The 19,804-nt window shown below is 39.8% G+C and overlaps 1 protein-coding gene across 1 annotated transcript in view; it reads right to left on the bottom strand.

Moving 5' to 3' along the window:
• The window catches only part of LOC131225674 (splicing factor Cactin-like), a 38,513-nt gene extending 24,312 nt beyond the window's left edge, over window positions 1-14,201 (bottom strand). Inside the window, exons 1-5 of the mRNA XM_058221242.1 lie at window positions 13,960-14,201; window positions 13,707-13,794; window positions 13,521-13,612; window positions 8,436-8,535; window positions 46-117 (exon numbers count right to left, since the gene is read on the bottom strand). Of these exons, the coding sequence (XP_058077225.1) occupies window positions 46-117; window positions 8,436-8,535; window positions 13,521-13,612; window positions 13,707-13,794; window positions 13,960-14,024 (417 nt within the window). The 5' untranslated portion in view covers window positions 14,025-14,201. The remainder of the gene's footprint in view (window positions 1-45; window positions 118-8,435; window positions 8,536-13,520; window positions 13,613-13,706; window positions 13,795-13,959) is intronic.
• Between the last annotated feature and the right edge of the window lie 5,603 nt (window positions 14,202-19,804).

Here is a 19,804-nt window from a genome sequence, read left to right as displayed (position 1 = left end):
GTTGAAACCTATGATGCATCATGAAAGATAGAAGATTTAGCTAACCATTTCCTCTTCATGTTGTGCTTTTTCAATTGCTCTTTCCTCCCTTCTTTTCTTCACTTTCTCAATCTCTGCCTGCATCGTGAATTTGAATACAAGTGCACTATGATGTGATCTTAAAGAAGATTGACCCTCATAGATATAAAATAGAAGATACCACTTGCAATAGCATGAAATGAAATACTTGGCCACAATGATACTTAAGATCGTATGGTGCCCGCGCACGCACACACGCACAAAATTAAAACAGCAAAGAAACATGGAACCATCTGAATTGCATTGAAATCATCTAAATGAAAGGTTTCGCATGAACAACTGACCGTATACCTAGCTAGTCAAACTTTTAAAGATGAGTCATTTGATTGCTCAGCTCTACATTTATTATATTTTTTATTTTTTTTTTAAAAAGAACAATAGGATGGAGATATAAATTCAAGATTCTTCTACTTTTTCTTTTGAAAGACAGTACAGTATAAATTCAAGCTTAGTTGTGAATTTATGTTGCTATAATATGCTAGTGATTGAAATAGAAGGAGGCATGTATCCTACTTTTTTGTTTTACTATATTTTAATTATCAATAAAAATTGAGATATAAAACATCCCATATAACACCTAAATGGAAACTTAAGCCGAGAAGGCATAACTACTCAGGAAAGATACTACTAGGCCATAAAGTTTGCTTCCCTGTGAAAGTCATACACCGAAAAATGTCAATTTCTGCAACTTGCAGTGTTTAAATTATCGGCAACATTATTGAATTGTCGTCGATATTTTCGGTATTGCTGGGTCATCGATATCGAACACCACATATTTCGTTTCCCTTCCAGATATCGGCGAATTTTTGCCGATTTTTTCGGATTTTCCGACAATTTCAAATTATCGCCGCTAAGTTATTGTTTCTATCCAACAACCACCCTATTATCGTCAACAGAAAGGGAAAATTTTCGGCATTTTCATCCTGCAACAAATTCGAGGTCCAAACTAAATACTCGAAAAAAGAAGAAAATACCTTTTTTATTTCCTTTTGGAGGTGCTTGGATTGAGGGGAATGAAAAAACTTGAAATTTTGGGAATCTCGGCGAGGGTGTAGGAGATCTTCCGCTGAAATTTCCTCCTATTGCAAAGAATCTGCGATTTTTGCATTGAAGGGGCTTGAAAACGCTTCGATTCAAAAGAGAGGATCTGATTTAGGGTTTTGAAATGGGGGTTTCAAAAAGGTCGGCTTCAATGATTCGACCCTCACTTTCCCTTTCATTTTTATTTCTTATGGACACAACAACCATGATGTGTCTGACTGTGTGGGGCCCACATCAATGTATGCATCGTATATCTGCACCTTCCATTAGTTTTTCCACGTAAATTTAGAGCATAGGCCAAAAAGCAAAGCAGATCTAGAAATCAGCTGGACCACACCACAAGAAACAATGGTCGTTGAACACCCACCATTAAAAACTTCCTAGGGGCTAGGGTCCACCATAATGTTTATTTCCCATCCAAGCTGTTCATAAGGTCACACATAACTGAATGAAGAAAAAACATAAATATAAGCTTGCCCCAAAACTTTTGTGGCCCACAAAAAGATTTTAATGGTTAGTTACCATCGTTTCTTGAGGTGCAATCAATGGTCCACTTGAGTGTTAGACCTACTTCATTTTTTGGACCATGCCTTAAAATGATCTGGTAAAACGGATGGATGACGTGGATATACAACATGTACATTGAGGTGGGCCCCACAGACAAGTCCCGTCCCACCCACCTAGTTGGAAAAGGACGCAGTTTGGCTTGCGACATATCCAATAGCAAATGGCTACTTTTCAACGTAATGTGGACCCGACTATGAAATGTGTTTCATCCAGGCCATCCATCCATTTTTTTATATCATTTTATGATACGATCTCAAAAATGAGGTAGATCCAAATATCGAGTGGATCCCCACCATGATCATTTTATCACCGCTGCTTCCTATGGTGTGGTCCACTTGAGCCATGGATTTGCCTAATTTTGGGGCTTGTGTCCTAAAATTATATAGCAAAATGAAATGGACAGTGTTGATAAACTCAAATGAAATGTCATTTTGCCACGTGTATTGGAGGGGCGGCAAATCATAAAACTCCCGTGAAGAGTGCGCCCTTGTAGGGTTTCTTTTGCCCATGGAGCCTTGCTAAGCCACACGCATGCAATAAAAGCTCATGTATGCATCATGTACGTGCCTACATGGCATGATGTGTCCAAGATCTAACTGTAATAAATTTTTAAAAAAGGCATCACTGCATTGATGCCATAGTCCAAGAATCAGTTTGATCTACTAGTCGAGTGGGCCGCATTTTGCAAAACAAATGTACAACTCTGACAACAGGGGTGAAGCTTTTTAATTGCCCACCTATTTTCCATGTTAGGGCCCGCATGTTATTTGGATCATAATTATTTTTGAAAAACATGTATAAGGTTGGATCAACCTAATGGATGGATCGCATCTTGTACTTATGTGCCATGTTGACACATGTGCATTGTGTACATCAATTTTGTCACGAGTAGATTAGTATTACCCAGGTAACACTATAGTGGGTGTTTCCCTAACCATGGGGCCCACCTTGAAGTATGTGTTGTATATCCATGTCATCCATCAAAATTTTCAGCTCATTTTAGGAAATAGTCACAAAAATTGAAGCAAATCCAAATCTTATGGGGACCACATGGTATTTGGAATGATATCTTATGGTAGCGCATGCTTTTAAGCCCCATTAAATGAAAACTTATTGTGTATGCATTCTTTGTGCAAATTTTTTTATTCCTAAATATGCAAATATGTGTATTTAGGCATCTCTTGAAGTTTCATTGAAAAAATCTACCGTTTTCCTCCTGTTTTTCCCACATTTCCGGTTATCGGCGATATTATCGGTGATAACAATATTATATCTTTATCTTTGGTCAGCGAAACTTGTAGCGATACCGACAACTCGAACACTGGCAACATGCAAATTATCCCATGAAATGCATCTGCAATGCTCCATCGAAAATTGTGGCCATAACATATAGTGAATCGCACTCAACAATCAACTCGAAGACAAAGGATAGAACCAAATGTAGGCAAGGAAGCCCGTGCATGATAGCTCGCTCCGCCTCTTCAAATGTAGAATCTGGAATGCCAAAGGACCAATGCAGGCTAAAAATCATCGTGAATACAACCAAGCCATCACAAATATTCAACAAAAACCAACAAATGCAATGGCTTCTATTCCATTTAAATAACAATAAAACCTTCAGATAAGGGCATGTCCTAGTTTTCGAAAGACTTACATGATGGTTGGCACTTACTGCAATAACAGGGCTATTGCAAAACAACATCACCAAAGATACCTTTGTAGAAGTCGAGAGAGATAGAAAAGATGAGAATAAAGAGAGAAAAGAAGGATGGGAGAAGTTAGGGACCCAAATTAGGGTTGATGCCCCTCTTACTGCAATGAATTTTCATGATGATAAAAATGTCCTCAATAACAAAAGCAAGAACCCCCATCATGTCCTAAACCACTATTAACAAAAGAGCAAGCATAGAAATAAATTTAACTGAACCTAGTTGGGGTACAGTGGTACAACCCACCCACACTCACATCCATCGACACTCCCCCTAAAGTTGGAGCATGCATATTGTCGATGCAAGCTTGGAGTACATAGTATAGCTCGACTGTGACGAAGAGCCTTGGTGAATGCATTAGCAAGTTGATCTTGATATTGGACGTATGGTGGAGAGATCTTGACACTAGAGACCTCACGTATGAAGTGACAAGTGACTTCAATGTGTTTAGTTCTTTCATGATACACCGGATTGTTCGCAATGTGGGATGTGGAATGATTATCACAAAATAACTTCATAGACTCATTGTAAAGTGTAAACCCCATTTCCTAGAACAATTTCTTGATCCAAAATAACGGCAATATGAGTCATTGTTCTATATCTGCTTTAGCACTTGACTGGGCCACCACACTTTACTTCTTGCTCCTCTATGACTAGATTTTCTCTTGTAAACATGCAATGCCTATGGTAGATCATCTATCTACTAAAGAACTTACCAACTTTGCATCAGAGTACCCTATGACTTGAAGATGATCGTTTCGTTTATACAAAATTCCCCGACCTGGTGCTCCTTTAACCACATCCATGTGAAGTACTCTTGAAGAACTCATAAACTAGTTCACCATGTTCACAACATAATACGTCTGGTTGAGTGATAGTTACGTTGATAAGTTTTCCAATAAACCTTCTATACCTCTCTGAGTCTTTCATTGCATCTCCTTGATCACTTACAAGTTTGTGATTGGGATCCATTGGTGTATTGACTGGCTCAATACCAAGAAAACATGTTTCCATGAGCAAATCCAAAACATATCTGTTGAGAAAGAATGATTCCTTCCTTGGATCTGGCTACTTCTATACGAAGAAAGCATTGAAGATGACCTAGATCTTTTAAGAATAATCCAGTAGTCAAACATTTTTAATGCATTCTTATCTCTTTTAATCTCTTTTCCACCTTTGTAATAAGTCGTCGGTTGTGAATGACTTCATATTTTTCCTTGTATGTACATTTCAAAAGCCTATATAAGGGCCTGAGATGAGTGGTATGAAGACACCTTTGAATTGACTCAAATCTCTTGAATTGTTTTCTTCTATTTGTTTGTGTTTCGTGCTTGAGATTGAAGGTGCCTACGCTTAGGCAGATCCTTCCCATCACCCGGTTGCACCATGGAATAGCTCTAAGAGAGAAGCCTCCACATATCCCTACATCTTAGTTTTATTAGGGTTTTACTAATGTATCGGGAATTGCTAGAAATTACAAAAATATCCCTCTTGCTTAAGTGACTTAAAGAGGGATATAACTATGGGCCTAAAACACAATCCAAACATCTAATTGAAATCCCAAAAGCCCAAGGTGCCCAAACGTTGGACCGTGTACATTTCACACCACAACCATTTCATAATTTAGGCATTCTCCCGAATCCATTGATCATAAGTACTAGAACTCTCATCAGGTTTCTCTGTGGTCAAATATGCTAATTTTCCCTCGGCTATTAGAAACATTTGGATGGACTAAGACCACTGGAGATAATTTGTTCTATTTAATTTAATAGAGATTATCTTGACCGATAAAAAATCAGATGGATTTATAAATCCAGATTTCAGGTAACTTTTCATCTCCATCAAAACAAGTGAAAAAGAGAATACGACGAGTCTTGCACAAACATAAGTTGACCTAGCACGATCAATGAACACCCCACTTGTACACTTCACACAATGTGTACACCACGCTTGGAGAGAGAAATCAGTCTACATGTCCACACTTTCCAACCGGCTATGTATGAAGATGATCACGAACAAAACATACAACACGGACAACCAGCCCACGCGCATCTAATAATTACTAATTACATGAGAGGTGAGATCACGTGAATTTCATTCACCTACTCACGCACAAAACATTACAAAAGAAAAGGGTAACATGTAAAAGTATGGGCAAAGAGAAAGGGAAGAGAAGAAAGAGAAGATGAGAAGGTTGGGAGAAGACAGGGACCCAAATTAGGGTTGACATCCTCAATCTTCATCTTTTATATTAATGAATTTTCATAATGACAAGAGTGCCCTAAATAACAAAAGCAAGAATCCCCATCATATCCTAAATCAATATTAACAAAATAGCAAGCATAGAAACAAATCTAAGTGAACCTAGGTGGGTCGTACAATGGTATTTCCCACATCCACATCCATTAACAAACTCTAAGGAGTTTTCCAGCTGTTCACTTGGAGGGATGCCCAGTTACCAGGGTCATGGTCAATAATGGTACGGCTATAAATGTTCTCCCAACTAGAATGATGGCAAAATTAGAAAAAACTCAGAAGATCTAATTCCAACCAAAGTCACAGTTAGCAATTTTACTGGAGGAGTAACTCGAACACAGAGTCCTGCCTGTTGAATTGATGGTGGGAAACAAGAAAATGATGGCCATTTTCTTTGTAGTCGGCACTTCATCAAATTATAATGCCTTGTTGGGAAGAGATTGGATACATTGTTTCTCATGCATCCTGTCATGTTTGCACCAATTCCTTTTAGAATCAAGATAAAGCCGAGTTGGTGTTAGCAGACAATAAGCCATTTTTAGCCACATCCAATAACAGAAAAATATAGAAAAAATATATGTCAAAAAAATAGGAAAAAATGAGACGAATCTATCATTTTTTAATCATGTATTCAATGGTGTATCGGACCATTCTTTGATGAGAATATTGTTTGTCGATTTGACTTGTTGAAGGTCAACTAAACAGCCCCTAATTGAACAGAAATTAAACATGATTTGGTGAACAATGGCCATTACATTGGAAATACAACAATATATATATATATATATAAAAGAAAGTGAAGGTTTACCCTACTTCGCTTTGATTTGTCGAATCTCATTCAAATCATTTGTTTTAATCCCAAAATAAGTCTAGATCTAGCCTATAATGAGTTTTTAAATTTCTTCCATGGTTTAAATGAAAAGAAGAAGAAGAGACATGAGTGAATTAAAAAAAAAAAAAAAAAAAATCAAATTTGGGGTTTTATGGGCATATCGGCCCTATATCGGCACTGATATGGTCCAACTGATTCCGATACAGCCGATACAACCCTGTATCGTGTATCATATCAAGCCGATACGGATAGATACGCCCTTATTGGCCAATACGATACCAATTTTCAGAACCATAGTTTGTGGTGATAAGGGCATAATTGTTTTTATATTTGTTGCCCCAATTGTCAAGAGAGATCTAGTTATGACGAAGCTAATGCCCTTTTTGGAAGGTATGTAAGTTTTAATCTTTGCATTCTCCAGTATGCACTATTGAGGTAACTCTGGTAATGCTATATACTAATCCAAAAATAAAAAGGAAAGCTCTATTAATGCTGTCTCATGTGCATTGATGAAGAATTTGGCTCAGGTGGGTTGACAAGAATAGTGGATGAGATATGTGGAGATGTTTTTCATAATCACATTCCACACAAGATATTAAAAAACAGTTACATAATGGTAACGGTGGGAACCCTGATGCATTACAAAGCTGTAATGGCTGTTACGGGGGAAAAGGGGCTAGTAACGGCCGTTACAGGGCTGATATAGTTTTAAAAAATGGTTATAATGGCCGTTTAGATGGCCATAATGGCCATTACGGCCCCAGTCATAACCACAATGTTACCATTATTGAATACCTTCATTACTTGTGAAGCTAACAAGGTGCCAAATGGCCATTCAAAATTCCTTCTCGTATAAATCAGTGTTTCAAATGGCGCTCGTAGGGTACGCTACATAGCATAGCGTTACCCTACTACATAGCATAGCTAAATAGCGTAAATTTCCTATAACGTAACGTACAGGCATAGCATACACAACAGCTACGTAGCGTGTAGCAATTGTAGCGTACGCTAGTGTATTTTTTTTAATTTTTGAAGAGTGATGATAACATTTATTTTTATTTTTATTTTTTATTTTTTTAGTTATGTTCGTTAAAAATAGTGTAGAACTCATATTATAAAAATAAAATAAAAATAACAATAAAAATGTAGAATTCATAATATAAAAATAAAATAAAAATAAAAAACTTAAAATGTAAAGTCAAAACCAAACCTTTCTTTGTTTACTTTCACTTAAAATGGTGGTGATCCTTTGTTAAAGTTGGTGTGAAACTCATACGCTAAGAAAAGTTTAAAATTAAACTTAAAAGAAAAAAGGGTTTCCGAAAACCCCTCTTTGTATAGATGACATCTGTATTGTACTTGATACGCTTAACCCGTGGAATTTTTATTTCTTTTCATACTTGTGAGTTGTGACTTGTGGTTTCAATTAGACATTATTAATTAAAGTGATTTGATTCAAAAAAATTAAATTGGTTTGCTTAGAAAGTTGTTGATGTAATAATTATTTGATTTGGTTTATGACTTTATATGTGGATTGGCTTTTGATAAATGATAACTAATAACTTACTTGAATATGCTTATAATTGAAAAAATGAATAATCGTTTAGGCGTTTTGATATTTTCTGCTTTTTTCTTACTATTTATCATATTTTTCCTATATTTAAATTGAAAAATAGAAGTAGCATGTAGTGTAAGCTACAATATTTACACTACACGCTATAGAGGGTTGAACGCTACGCAACACACTACTGCTATTTAAAACACTGGTATAAATATTATAGACCACAACAGCATGTAAGCCTGCTAAACCAAAATCTTCCCAAACTACAGGCACATAGCATCAGTGAAGTTAACAAAATCAGTAATACAGAGGGACAACAAACGCACAAAATAGATGTACGAAAAGAGAGCAAATGAAGATGGAGAAAAGTAAGAAGCACTATCATATATACCATCCTTTCTTTTTGTTTCATTTTTTCAGCTTTGACCGAAATCTGTTCTATCGTTAGACCTTGAGCAACATCTCGCTCCATCTTCTTCCGCCAAAAAAACCTGCCACAAATTGCACAGTGAACTTACAAGAAGACATAACAAAGATAAGAGTATAACCAAGAAAACCCACCAGTAAGAATAACCACACCAGAAAATAGTTTATGCAATGTCCAAAACCAAGGCAAAACACTAGACACTAGCTTCCATGTAGGAAATAAATGCTTGAAGAGGAGTCTGTCTAAGTAACAGAAGGAAAGGGAATCATAATCTGGTAATCAGCTCTAGCCCTCATGATTAACCAGCCAATTAAAAATGAAGAAAACTAACATGTCATATTTCTTCTCTACACAGGGGCCCATGAAAAATAGAAATCACAATCCTTTCCGCTAACTTTTTTTATTAAGGTATTCCATAATGATAACAGTGGCCGTAACGGGCACCAACAGGCCATAACGGCTGTTATAGGTTTTTTTAAATAAAAAAAAACTTTTTTCGGCTCTGTAACAAACCGTTATGGGACCATTATGGCCATTACAGGACTTTACAAGTCAATTTTTCTGTAATGGCTGTTACAACCCGCAATATTACCACCGTTACCATTACGTAACAGTCATTACAGCTGTTACATAACTTTTTCAGGACATACCTTGTTTTTTTATAGACGATAAGAACTTTGTTTAAGAGAACATAAAAGGAACAAAACAGAACAACAAAGGGCCAAAGAAAGATGGCTATAGATATGAATATTGGTGTTGTATCAGCCGATACAACCATATCATATCTGTATTGGCACAAGACGATACCTGATACAGGGTTGTACTGGCCGTATCACCCTATATCAGCCAATACAGGGCGTATTGTCACCAATATGAGGCTGATGGGGGCCGATAAAAGCCCAATTTTAATTTTTTTTCAAAATTTCGCTCTACCTCCTTCTCTCTTTTATCATTTAAACCACGGAGGAAGCTTAAAAACTCATTTTAGGCTAGATTTAGACTTATTTTGGGATAAAAACATATGTTTGAATGGGATTCGATAAAATAAATAAAATAAAAAAATAAAAATAAGTGGACCATTATGAGAAAAATCGAAAAAGAAGAGTAAACCTTCACTTTCGTTTTATATCTTCATCTTCTTTTTGTTGTATTCGATGTAATGGGCCCTAATTAACCAAATCATGCCTGATTTGTGTTCAGTTAGGGTCTATTTAGTTGACCTTCAACAAGTGAAACGGACAGACAACATTCTCATTAAAGAATGGTCCAATACATCATCATATGCATGTCCAAAATATTTATAAAAAAATTAAAAAAAAAAAAAAAAATTTGATAGATTCTTGAATGTCCTATTATTCTCTTTTTTTCCTGGTATTTTTCTTAATTGGATTCGATAGAAAGTAGTCTATGAATAAATCCAGATTATTTTATTGTGTACCAAATCTACATGAGATCTACATGACTAGCATTATTATTATTCCTAAACGGTAAAATTCATATATATGGAAAAGAGAGGGGGAAAAAAAAAAGTGAGAGAAGAATTATTTTTATGGTAAAAAATTCATTCATCTTAGTTATTCTGCAGGAAGAACAATAAAAAACAAAGGGTCCATTGAATTTAAAGTATTCAGTTTCACCAATAAGATACGGAGACTTCACATTTGGAATAACATTTTTACTTCCATTGTGGGTATTTAGGTTCAAAGCCCTACGAGCTCTACATCTGGAGGACCTACATCTAGTGAGAATTGAACCTACGAATTTGCCTATTATGAGTTGGGCGGTTTAACCATTTAGCCATGGATGCTTAACAGGGATCATCGTACAGCACAAACAACCAAATTCCAATTGAAATGAAATCTTAAGGAGGAATCAATGAAATGACATCAATTCAAATCCTGGACTTCGAATTGAGAGAGATCAAGAATTCTCACTATTTCTTAGATTCATGGGCCAAATTCGATTCACTTACTCCCCCGCCGTAATCGAATGTGAATGGATAAGAGGTTCGTGGGATTGATGTGAGAGGGTAGGGATGGCTATATTGCTGGGAGCAAACTCTGAGCTAATATGAAGCACATGGATACAAGTTATGCCTTGGAATGAAGGACGAATCCAAATTTGCTTTGTCTAGGAACGAGGAAGCTATAACTAATGCAACTATGAATCTCATGAAGAGTTTGATCCTAGCTCAGGATGAACATTGGCAGCATGCTTAACACATGCAAGTCGGACGAGAAGTGGTATTTCCAATGGCAAACGGGTAAGTAACACATAAGAACCTTCCCTTGGCTTATAAAAAAAAATCGACTGATATGATCTATTATCAATACGCAAAGCCTGTTTTGTATCATTTTTTGACCAGGCTGATACATTCCCCACCCCCTTCGATACCAATATTCAGAACCATGATGATGACCAAGATGAAGAGTAAAAAAAAACAGCAGCCAATCAGCAAGACGCTATTATACGCACATCATCTTCTACCGACAATGAGAAGACTATTCCTAGATGCACCACCTTTAGCTAGATGGTCCACTTTGAAATTGGCTAGCCCAGGAACAAAAGAAAAGGAGACATCATGACTAGCACACACCATTCACTTCCTCAATTAGATTGGCCACTCTGCAAGGACAAGGATTTCTGCCCTAGGAAAAAGCATCACCCGAATTGCCTTCAATGATTACCAGCCCATTCACAAAATTTATAGCGAGCTTACACACTTGAAGAAAAGCTGCAACTTCAGAGCATAATTAGAGTCAATACCAATTGACCCCAAAAACACTATGAAAATCTTGGCGCAATTATCACGAAGAATACCCAAATGCGCCCAGGATCTCCCCACGAGCAACTGTCAAAATTTACCTCAAAAGGCACAAAGGGGAGAAGGAATCCAAGAAACATTTATTCTAGGACTACAATGGCTGAGAAGGACACCATACTATCCTGCGACGAACACCAATGCAAGAGGCCCCTTGAATCTATGAAAACCTGTCATTGATTGGTGAATCGGAATCCCCACCAGAGATCTAACTAAAGACCTAACAAGGGAAATGCCTTTATATTCCAACACTAATGCAGGGGCATTTTCACACCAGGCTCGAGTAGGGTAGCCCGTGGGATGCGGGGACACACTCGGGGTGGGTGACCCATGTAATTTGGGGCCCACGGGGGAGGTCTCGTGTTCGAGACTCCTCACCGGGGGTGATTAATGCGCATTTCACACCGGGCTCGAGTGGGGTAGCCTGTGGGATGCGGGGACACACTCGGGGCGGGTGACCCATGTGATTTGGGGCCCACGTAGAGGGTTCGGCCGAGGTACTAACCCATGCGATGTGGGGCCTGGGCTATGAGATAAAATGATTAATTCGCCATGCTCTAACAGTTTGAGCTTTTAGAGCAAGTGGTTAATTGTCCTGCATCAAACACCCAAATCCTTCTACCAAATATACACCTTCTAAAGCAGATCAAGCAACTGCACCAAATTGGAAACCTCAACATCTTCGAGATTACGGCATAACAATGGGCACCAAACTATTCGTGCCACAACCACTGAAAAATCCTGATTGTTGCTGGCAATGGAGGTCTCCCAAGGGAACATCAAAGCACCAAACATCAAGCCAACACTGCACGCTTACACCTGATCTCTATATGGGAAAGACTGACCTGTGGATGCGGAACAAATATTCAGCCCCTGTCAGCTTTGCCATACCTAAGCACAACGACCCTTCTCAGAAGAGAATCCTCCCCATGACTCAATCTCCAACTCCACTTGCCAAGCAAAGCCAAATTCAAGGTTCTGACACTCCTTAAACCAAGGCCTCTATTCAGGCAGAGACACTCCTTTCCACTAACTTTAACATGGACGAAACTTCATCTTCGAAGGTAAGAATCATAAGATTATTTCTTCGAATCCAAGTATCCCATAAATAGAACATTTTTTAATTAACCATTTTCCAAAGAATTCTTCGTGTTTCACGAAAAGGCCCACTCATCCAACCCCCAAAAGTGATACTTGGGAAAAGCGGGTACCTATCATGTTTTGAAGAAACTAGGTGATAATGCATGCATGACGGAGCTTCCACCCGGAATGAAGATCTGCTCTATTTTCAATGTGGAAGACCTCACAATTTAACATAGACATCATGAAGACAAGGGCACAAAAGAATAGGTTGTCTAGACATTCGAAATACCACACCAATTCGAGGAAGTCATTGAAGCTGTTGGCAACCAAATAGCTTCCACATGTCAAGGAAGGTATCAAAAGCTTCTCTTCAAATAGAGGGGTCAATCACGATCCTACAACACATGGATCTCAATGGACGATGTCAAGCGCATCAACCCAGAGCTCTATAATGACTAAATTGCCAAAAACTTGACAGAGCCGAAGTCTTCAAGGAAAGGAGGTGCAGAATTGATGCAATTGCATCCCCATCCCACACAACACATGTATGCTCCACATGTGTGTACAAGAAAAGGCCCAATTTCCTTTTTTATATTGTTTCGGTTTCCTTTCTTATATTTTTATATTGAGAAATATACCTCTATATGTTATTTAATTTTCCTATTTATTTGGTTCGTATTTTAGAGATCTTGGCTAGCAAGGAATTTTATTTTTAGACCCCCTGGATTGTGCTAGGGATTTTCTCAAGATGGAAACCTTGTAAACCTTTCATTATAAATAAGACATTGGCCATATGAAATAAATGGATGATTGTAGCATATGGGGGGAGTTGTGATCTCTAGTATAAGACTAGAGGGTTGCTTGCTCACAGTGATTGCTTCTTTCTCTTATGTGACTTGAAATTTCAATCTGGTAGGTCGAAATTTATTGCAATTAGTGTTGTTCTTGATCTAGTTGCATTACCTACCCAGCCCTAAGGGCATCCAATAACACCCTAAGAAACCTTCATCGATGAGATTTAATACCATATGAAACCAAAAAATAAACAAGTAAGATCTTCTAATATTTTGATTTGCAGAGAAGAAACCGAAGGCTGAAATCAAAACAATTATGATGGATTTTTCATCTACAAAGTAAGAACCTACTTTTCATTGAGGTTGGAATCACCAAACGGATTGGAATCATTAGAATAACCATAAACCTTCAGCGATTTCAACTTCTTATTAACTTTCAGAGCCTGAAAAGAAAACGAAAACCCAAATTTTCAGAACAAGAGCCCTAGAAAAGAAATCAACCGACACACACACAGAGCGAGGGGAGGAGATGCATACTTTCTTCTGTGCTTTCTTGATGAGGTACTCCTTGATCACATCTTCCGATATCTTCCTCAGCGACGACTTCCTCCGCCGACCACCGCGGCTGTCGTCAGTGACAGAATCGGAATCAGAATCTTTGTTAGTGTTCGCAATATCGATTCTATCGGCCGATATTACCGGTATCGCAGTCGCGTAAATATTCCGAAAAAATCGGAAAAAAAATAAAAAATAAAGAAGAAGAAACTTTTAGTAGGGTGGATTTCCGTACCTGTAGAAGAGATTGCCCTGATTAGAAACTGCATTTGGTGGGCCATTCGAATCGAAGCTCGCCATTCGTAGGTTACTGTAAAGAAAATCTCGATTCCTTTTTTTTTTTTTCTTCGAATAGATTATTGCTTGAAAATGGAAGTGATTTTGGAAAAAAATGTGAAAAAAAATAAATCCAGAGAAATCTGGAGAATTGGGAGAGAATTCAAGGTTTTAGTGTTCCGGCCAAAATGGCTTTCGAGCACTTTTTGATGGACGCGGATTTCCTGCGTAAGCCTTTCGCATGAAGTTCCTGCGCGGGAAAACTAGGTGGGGCCCACCATGATGTTTGTGAGAAATCCACTCTGTCCATCCGTTTTTTGAGATCATTTTATAGCTTGAGACCAAAATTTAGCAGTATCCAACACTCAATTGGGCCACACTAAAGGAAAAGGTGGGTAGGGAAATTTATACCGTTGAAACCTTCCTGAAGTCGACAGTGATGTTTACATTCCATCCATACCGTTCACAGCGTCATTCCTACTGGAACGAACCGAAAACAAAAATAATCCTGATTCAAACTTCTCTGGCCCACGAATATTTCAACTGTGGTCGTTCAATTCTCACTTTTTCATCCCACTTGAGTATTGGATCCGAATCATTTTTAGTCTTGTACCCTAAAATAATCTCACAGAACGGAAGGACGGAGTGGATTTCTCACAAACATCACAGTCGCCCCCATTTAAGTTCCCAGGAACTTCCTGCAAAAGCTTTCGGAGGAAATACGCGTCCCTTTTTTATCGCGCGGCTGTACGGATTTCACGGGAAAGGCTTCGCGCATGAAGATCCTGTGTTGGGATGCCAGGTGAGGCCCACCTGATGTTTGTTAGAAATCAGCCATGTCTATCTGTTTTGCGAGCTAATTTTAGGACGTGTGATCGAAGATGAGTTGGATTCAAAACTCAGGTGAGCCGCATGAGAGGAAACATTAAGGATTCGGTGACCACCGTTGAAACATTTTTATGGCCACAAAAATTTCATATCAGGATAAGCTCTACGTGTTTTCAATTCATTGCAATGAGTGTGGCCTCATAAACCGTTTGGATGGCGTATAAACATCAAGGTGGAGCCCATGAAAGATTCAACGGTAGGAAACTCTTTCCGCCGTTTCCCTCTCGTATGGCCCACTTGATTTTGGAGCCACCTCATTTTGGATCGCATGTCATAAAATGAGCACGCAAAATGGATGGAAGGGGCTGATTTTCATCATAGTGGCCCTAGGCAGGTGCATACAAGTCGAAGGGAGCAAGAAGGATGCCAATAAGGTGGGTGATTCACCATTCACGCTTATTCCACTTATTGGTGGGACCCATTTCAATGGATGTGATGTAACCATGAGGAGCCCATAGTGGTGGGGTCCCTCTATCATCGTTTCTCTCTTTCTCTCTCTCCCTCTCTCTCTCTTTCTTATATGGTGATGATGATGAAGGGGTGAATGGCCCACCTGGTTTGTGTATGTCCCACCATGAAACATATATTTTCCCTATGTCATTCACCTACATGTGGGACCCATTTGATGGAAGTAATGGATCTAAATCATCCAGCCCATTAGCGGGCCTGGATGGAAGGGAAAACACAAACATCATGTTGATCTAGATCAAGTGGGCCACGCACATGTGGGACCCACCATGATGCCTGCATTGTATCCACTGTCCAGCGTCCAAGGACACTGGACGTGGCTTACAGTGAGGTGTGAATGTTATGGGTGGGGTGCGGCTAACAGTGCAGTGTGTACTGGCGTGGGTTGTGGGTAGCAGTGAAGCGTAGACTGTTCATGCAGGCCCCACCTTGATGTATATATTTAATCCAAGCCATTCATTTCATTCTCTAGATCATTTTAGGCGTTGAGCCGAAAAATGAAGTTAATTCAAGTATCTAGTGGGCCGTATCTTGGAAAATGGTGGTCTTTACTGTTAAAAATCCACCTGATGATCTTATACACCAAAATACATTGGATATTAGACTCGTTTGGCTTGTCTTAAGCCGTAGGAGCAGGTGGACGGAGTGGATTTTGTTGATGCGGGCCCCACTTATGAAAATCCTTAGAAAAATCCCAAAAAAATGAGAGGTAGTAGGCGCTGCCACTGACTAACGCGCAGCAGGCCTGCTGCGCTGGACGTGAAACGGCCAGGGTCAGTGGGCCCCACCTCGGGCCCCACCATGATGTGAGTTGAACATCATCACCGTGCATCTAGTGGACCTCCCTCCTAGCTTCAAGCCACCCAAAATCAGCCGTGTACATGATCCAGGTGGCCCACGTTACAGGAAACAGTGGATTTAACTTCTGCCATTAAAACCCTTTTTGGGTCAGAAGTTTTGGATCATATGAAATTTAATTTTCCCCTTCTTCAGGTCTATGTGACCTTATCAACAGTTTGGGTGGAAAATAAACATTATGGTGGGCCCCAGGTCCACGTGACCTTATCAGCAGGTTGGGTGGAAAATAAACATTACGGTGGGCCCCAGGTCCACGTGACCTTATCAGCAAGTTGGGTGGAAAATAAACATTTCGGTGGGCCCCATGTCTGTGTGACCATGTCAACGGGCTGGGTGGAAAATAAACATTATGGTGGACCCCACGTGGGACCCAATGATATATGTGTTTTATCCACACCGTCCACATTACTAGACGGTGGGACCCACCATGATGCATGTGTTGCATCCCAATTGTCCAACCATTTTGAAGATAATTTTAAGACTTGAGACTAAAAATAAGACAGGTCCAATTGTTAAGTGGACCACACTACAGGAAACAGTGGATTGAATGCCTACCATTGAAACCCCTTTTGGGTTACAAAAGCTTTGGACCAATATAATATTTGTTTCTCCCTAGATCCTTGTGACCATGGGAATAGTCTAGATGAAAATTAGATGTTATGGTGGGCTTACTGGAATTTGATAGTGGGAAATTATTATCACCACTGTTAGATGTAGTATGGTCCATATGATCTTTGGATATGATTCATTTTTTTTAATGCTCTATAATGATCTCTATAAATGGATGATTGATTCGGCCCACTCGAGTGGACCCATTTGATTCGGCCCATTTGATCTGGCCCGGTTGATTTAGCCCATAGTTTTGGCCCATGTGACTAGGCCCATCTTGATGTATTTATGGCCCGATGTTGAGGCCCACTTTGATATATATGAGGCTCATGTGACTAGGCCCATCTTGATGTATTTGTGGCTCGTTGTTGAGGCCCACTTTGACATATATAAGACCCATGTTATGAGGCCCATTTGATGTATTGGAGGCCCATGGGTCGAGGCTCAATAGGACGTACATAAGGCCCATTGTAGTGTGATTCCACCATGGTTTATGTGTTGACCTTTATAGCGGGCTATGCCTTGGGAGCAATGATGGTTTGACGCCCACATTGTAAGTACAATGTTGGTTAAATGTCCGCATTGTGACTCTCCCTAGGGCCTAATGATAGGTTCATACTTGTAGTGTGTAGACCGTCTAGGCCCATCTTTGTTATGAACAGAGCCCATCACCACATAACATGTTTAGTATAGATCCATGATTCATGATCATACACATCATATGTATGCCTGATGTAAGGAGTGACTGATCATAGCATACGCCATTGGGCAGACTATTCCTGGGACCCACCTTGATGATGTGTTGTATATCCACTCCATCCATGGCAGGTGAGACCCACCTTGATGTACATGCTTTATATTCGCCTGTCCATCTAGACAAGTGGCGTAAGGCCACCATGATGTATTATTATATCCAACCATCCTTCCGCTTGAGGATGTGGACCCCACTTGAATGTATGTGGTTCTCCAGCCGTCCATCTATCCAGGGTGGTGTGGGAACCCGCCGTGATGTATGTATTCACCATGCCACCCATCGACATGTGGGGCACACCATGATGAATATGTTTTAACCACGCTGTCCATCTGTTTTGCTAAACCGTGGACTGCCCCATTTAGCCCCCTTAATATATATGGGGCCCACCTGTTTTGTATTTGAGGCCCATGGGTTGTGGCCTATTGTGACGTATTAAGGCCCATGGGTTATGGCCCATTGTGAAACATTCGAGGCCCAGGTGGTGCGGTTCATTATGATGTATTCGAGGCCCACGAGACATGACACATTTTGATATAATTAAGGCCCATAGGATGTGGCCCCTCATGATGTATATTAGACCCGTGTCAGAGGCCCATTGTAATGTATTTGTGGCTTAAGAGCAAGGCCCATTGTGATATGTATTAGGCTCATGATGTGTGGCCCACTTGATGTATTTGAGGCCCAGGTACGTAGCCCATTTAATGTATATGAGACCCATTAATGCGGTCCACTTGATGTATATTGAGGCCCATGGGTCGTAGCCCATTATGATGTATTTGAGGACCATGAGTTGTGGCCCATGGTGATGTATATTAAGCCCATGTATTTGGCCCATTATGATGTATATTAGACCCTTGTATGAGGCCGTGGGCCCACTATATGTTCGGCCCTATGTTGGTCACTCCTTAGGAGCAATGTTGGTTGAATGTCCACATTGATGGGCAATGATGGTTAAATGTCCACATTATGACCTTCCCTCATGCCTCGTTAGGCCAATTATCAATGCCGATTATGGGTATGTGATAGCACAGCATCATAATACATGCCCATAAACATCATCTGCATGTTTGTTATGAGATGTGATTGACCATTGCATGTGCCATTGGGCAGATGGTTTATGGGACTCCTTGATATGTGGAGTTCTCCCACATGAGTGCACGGTATGCGGAGGATTGATGTATGATTGGACTACATGACTCATGCATCTTGCATTGTGTGATTGTGATTACTGTAAGCCCTAGCGACATCAGGGCTATGACCTCCACAGGCATGTCGTGGATGACTAGATGGGACACCGAAAATGTTTGGTTCGAGCATCTGGGCACTTTGGATGTCCATGGGTGAAAGTCTCTAAACCTCCGAGGCCAAGAGACGCCTCAACATCGAGACCGAGTGAATACATGAGCACCCGAGTGCCGAATACCAGGAGGCTGCGTTTCCCACTGTGTCATGGTCAGTTGGGAGGGGGTGTGGCCTTACCCGCCCGAGCGTAGGGGGCATAGCTAGGCTGAGTTTGACCAGCTCGTGAATGGGTCCGCTATCGACGTGCCGGATAGGTATTGACAGACTATTGGCCAGGCGGATGTGAGGTTTTCTTACGCTCACTTGGACCGTGCGGCTGGGAGAGAGGCAGTGCCATTTGGAGTGTACTAAACCCCGGTGATGATCTCAGAGATGAACAATACTAATATGTGGACTTGTTGAGCAGGAGTTGCATACTCATTCATTCCTTTATTCACTATGCACTTGGGTTGGTGGTCCGCAACTATTTGTTACGTGTACCTTTGCAATGGCCAGGATTTCGGTTGGGGCACGTGACTAACCTGAGATCAAGAGTTTACCACATTGAGTCTGACTATTCAAATTAGGTATGGGACTAGTTTGGATAGAAGTCTCTTGTGATGGACCCCATAGCCTGCAATACCACGTATTATCATCCTGACTTCACTATCCAGCATAGTCATTTCATTCGCATTGCATATTACATTACATCCACAGGCATATGACATTTTGGGTTACTCTGTTGTTACATTTATATGGTCTGGATATGACTGACGGTATTCGTAAATTCATCAAGAATTATATATTACATTGCATCATCGGCACATGATATTTGGTTCTCATTTATATAGCTGATCTATATTACATATTATGATATTGATTAACTCATGGACTTGTCAGTATTTTCGCTTACTCTGATATCGTATGATTCATGATCTTACCAGTA

The sequence above is a fragment of the Magnolia sinica genome, chromosome 14, assembly GCF_029962835.1.
Source record: "Magnolia sinica isolate HGM2019 chromosome 14, MsV1, whole genome shotgun sequence".
NCBI classification, from domain to species: domain Eukaryota; kingdom Viridiplantae; phylum Streptophyta; class Magnoliopsida; order Magnoliales; family Magnoliaceae; genus Magnolia; species Magnolia sinica.
This window is presented reverse-complemented; position numbering and strand designations above follow the sequence as displayed.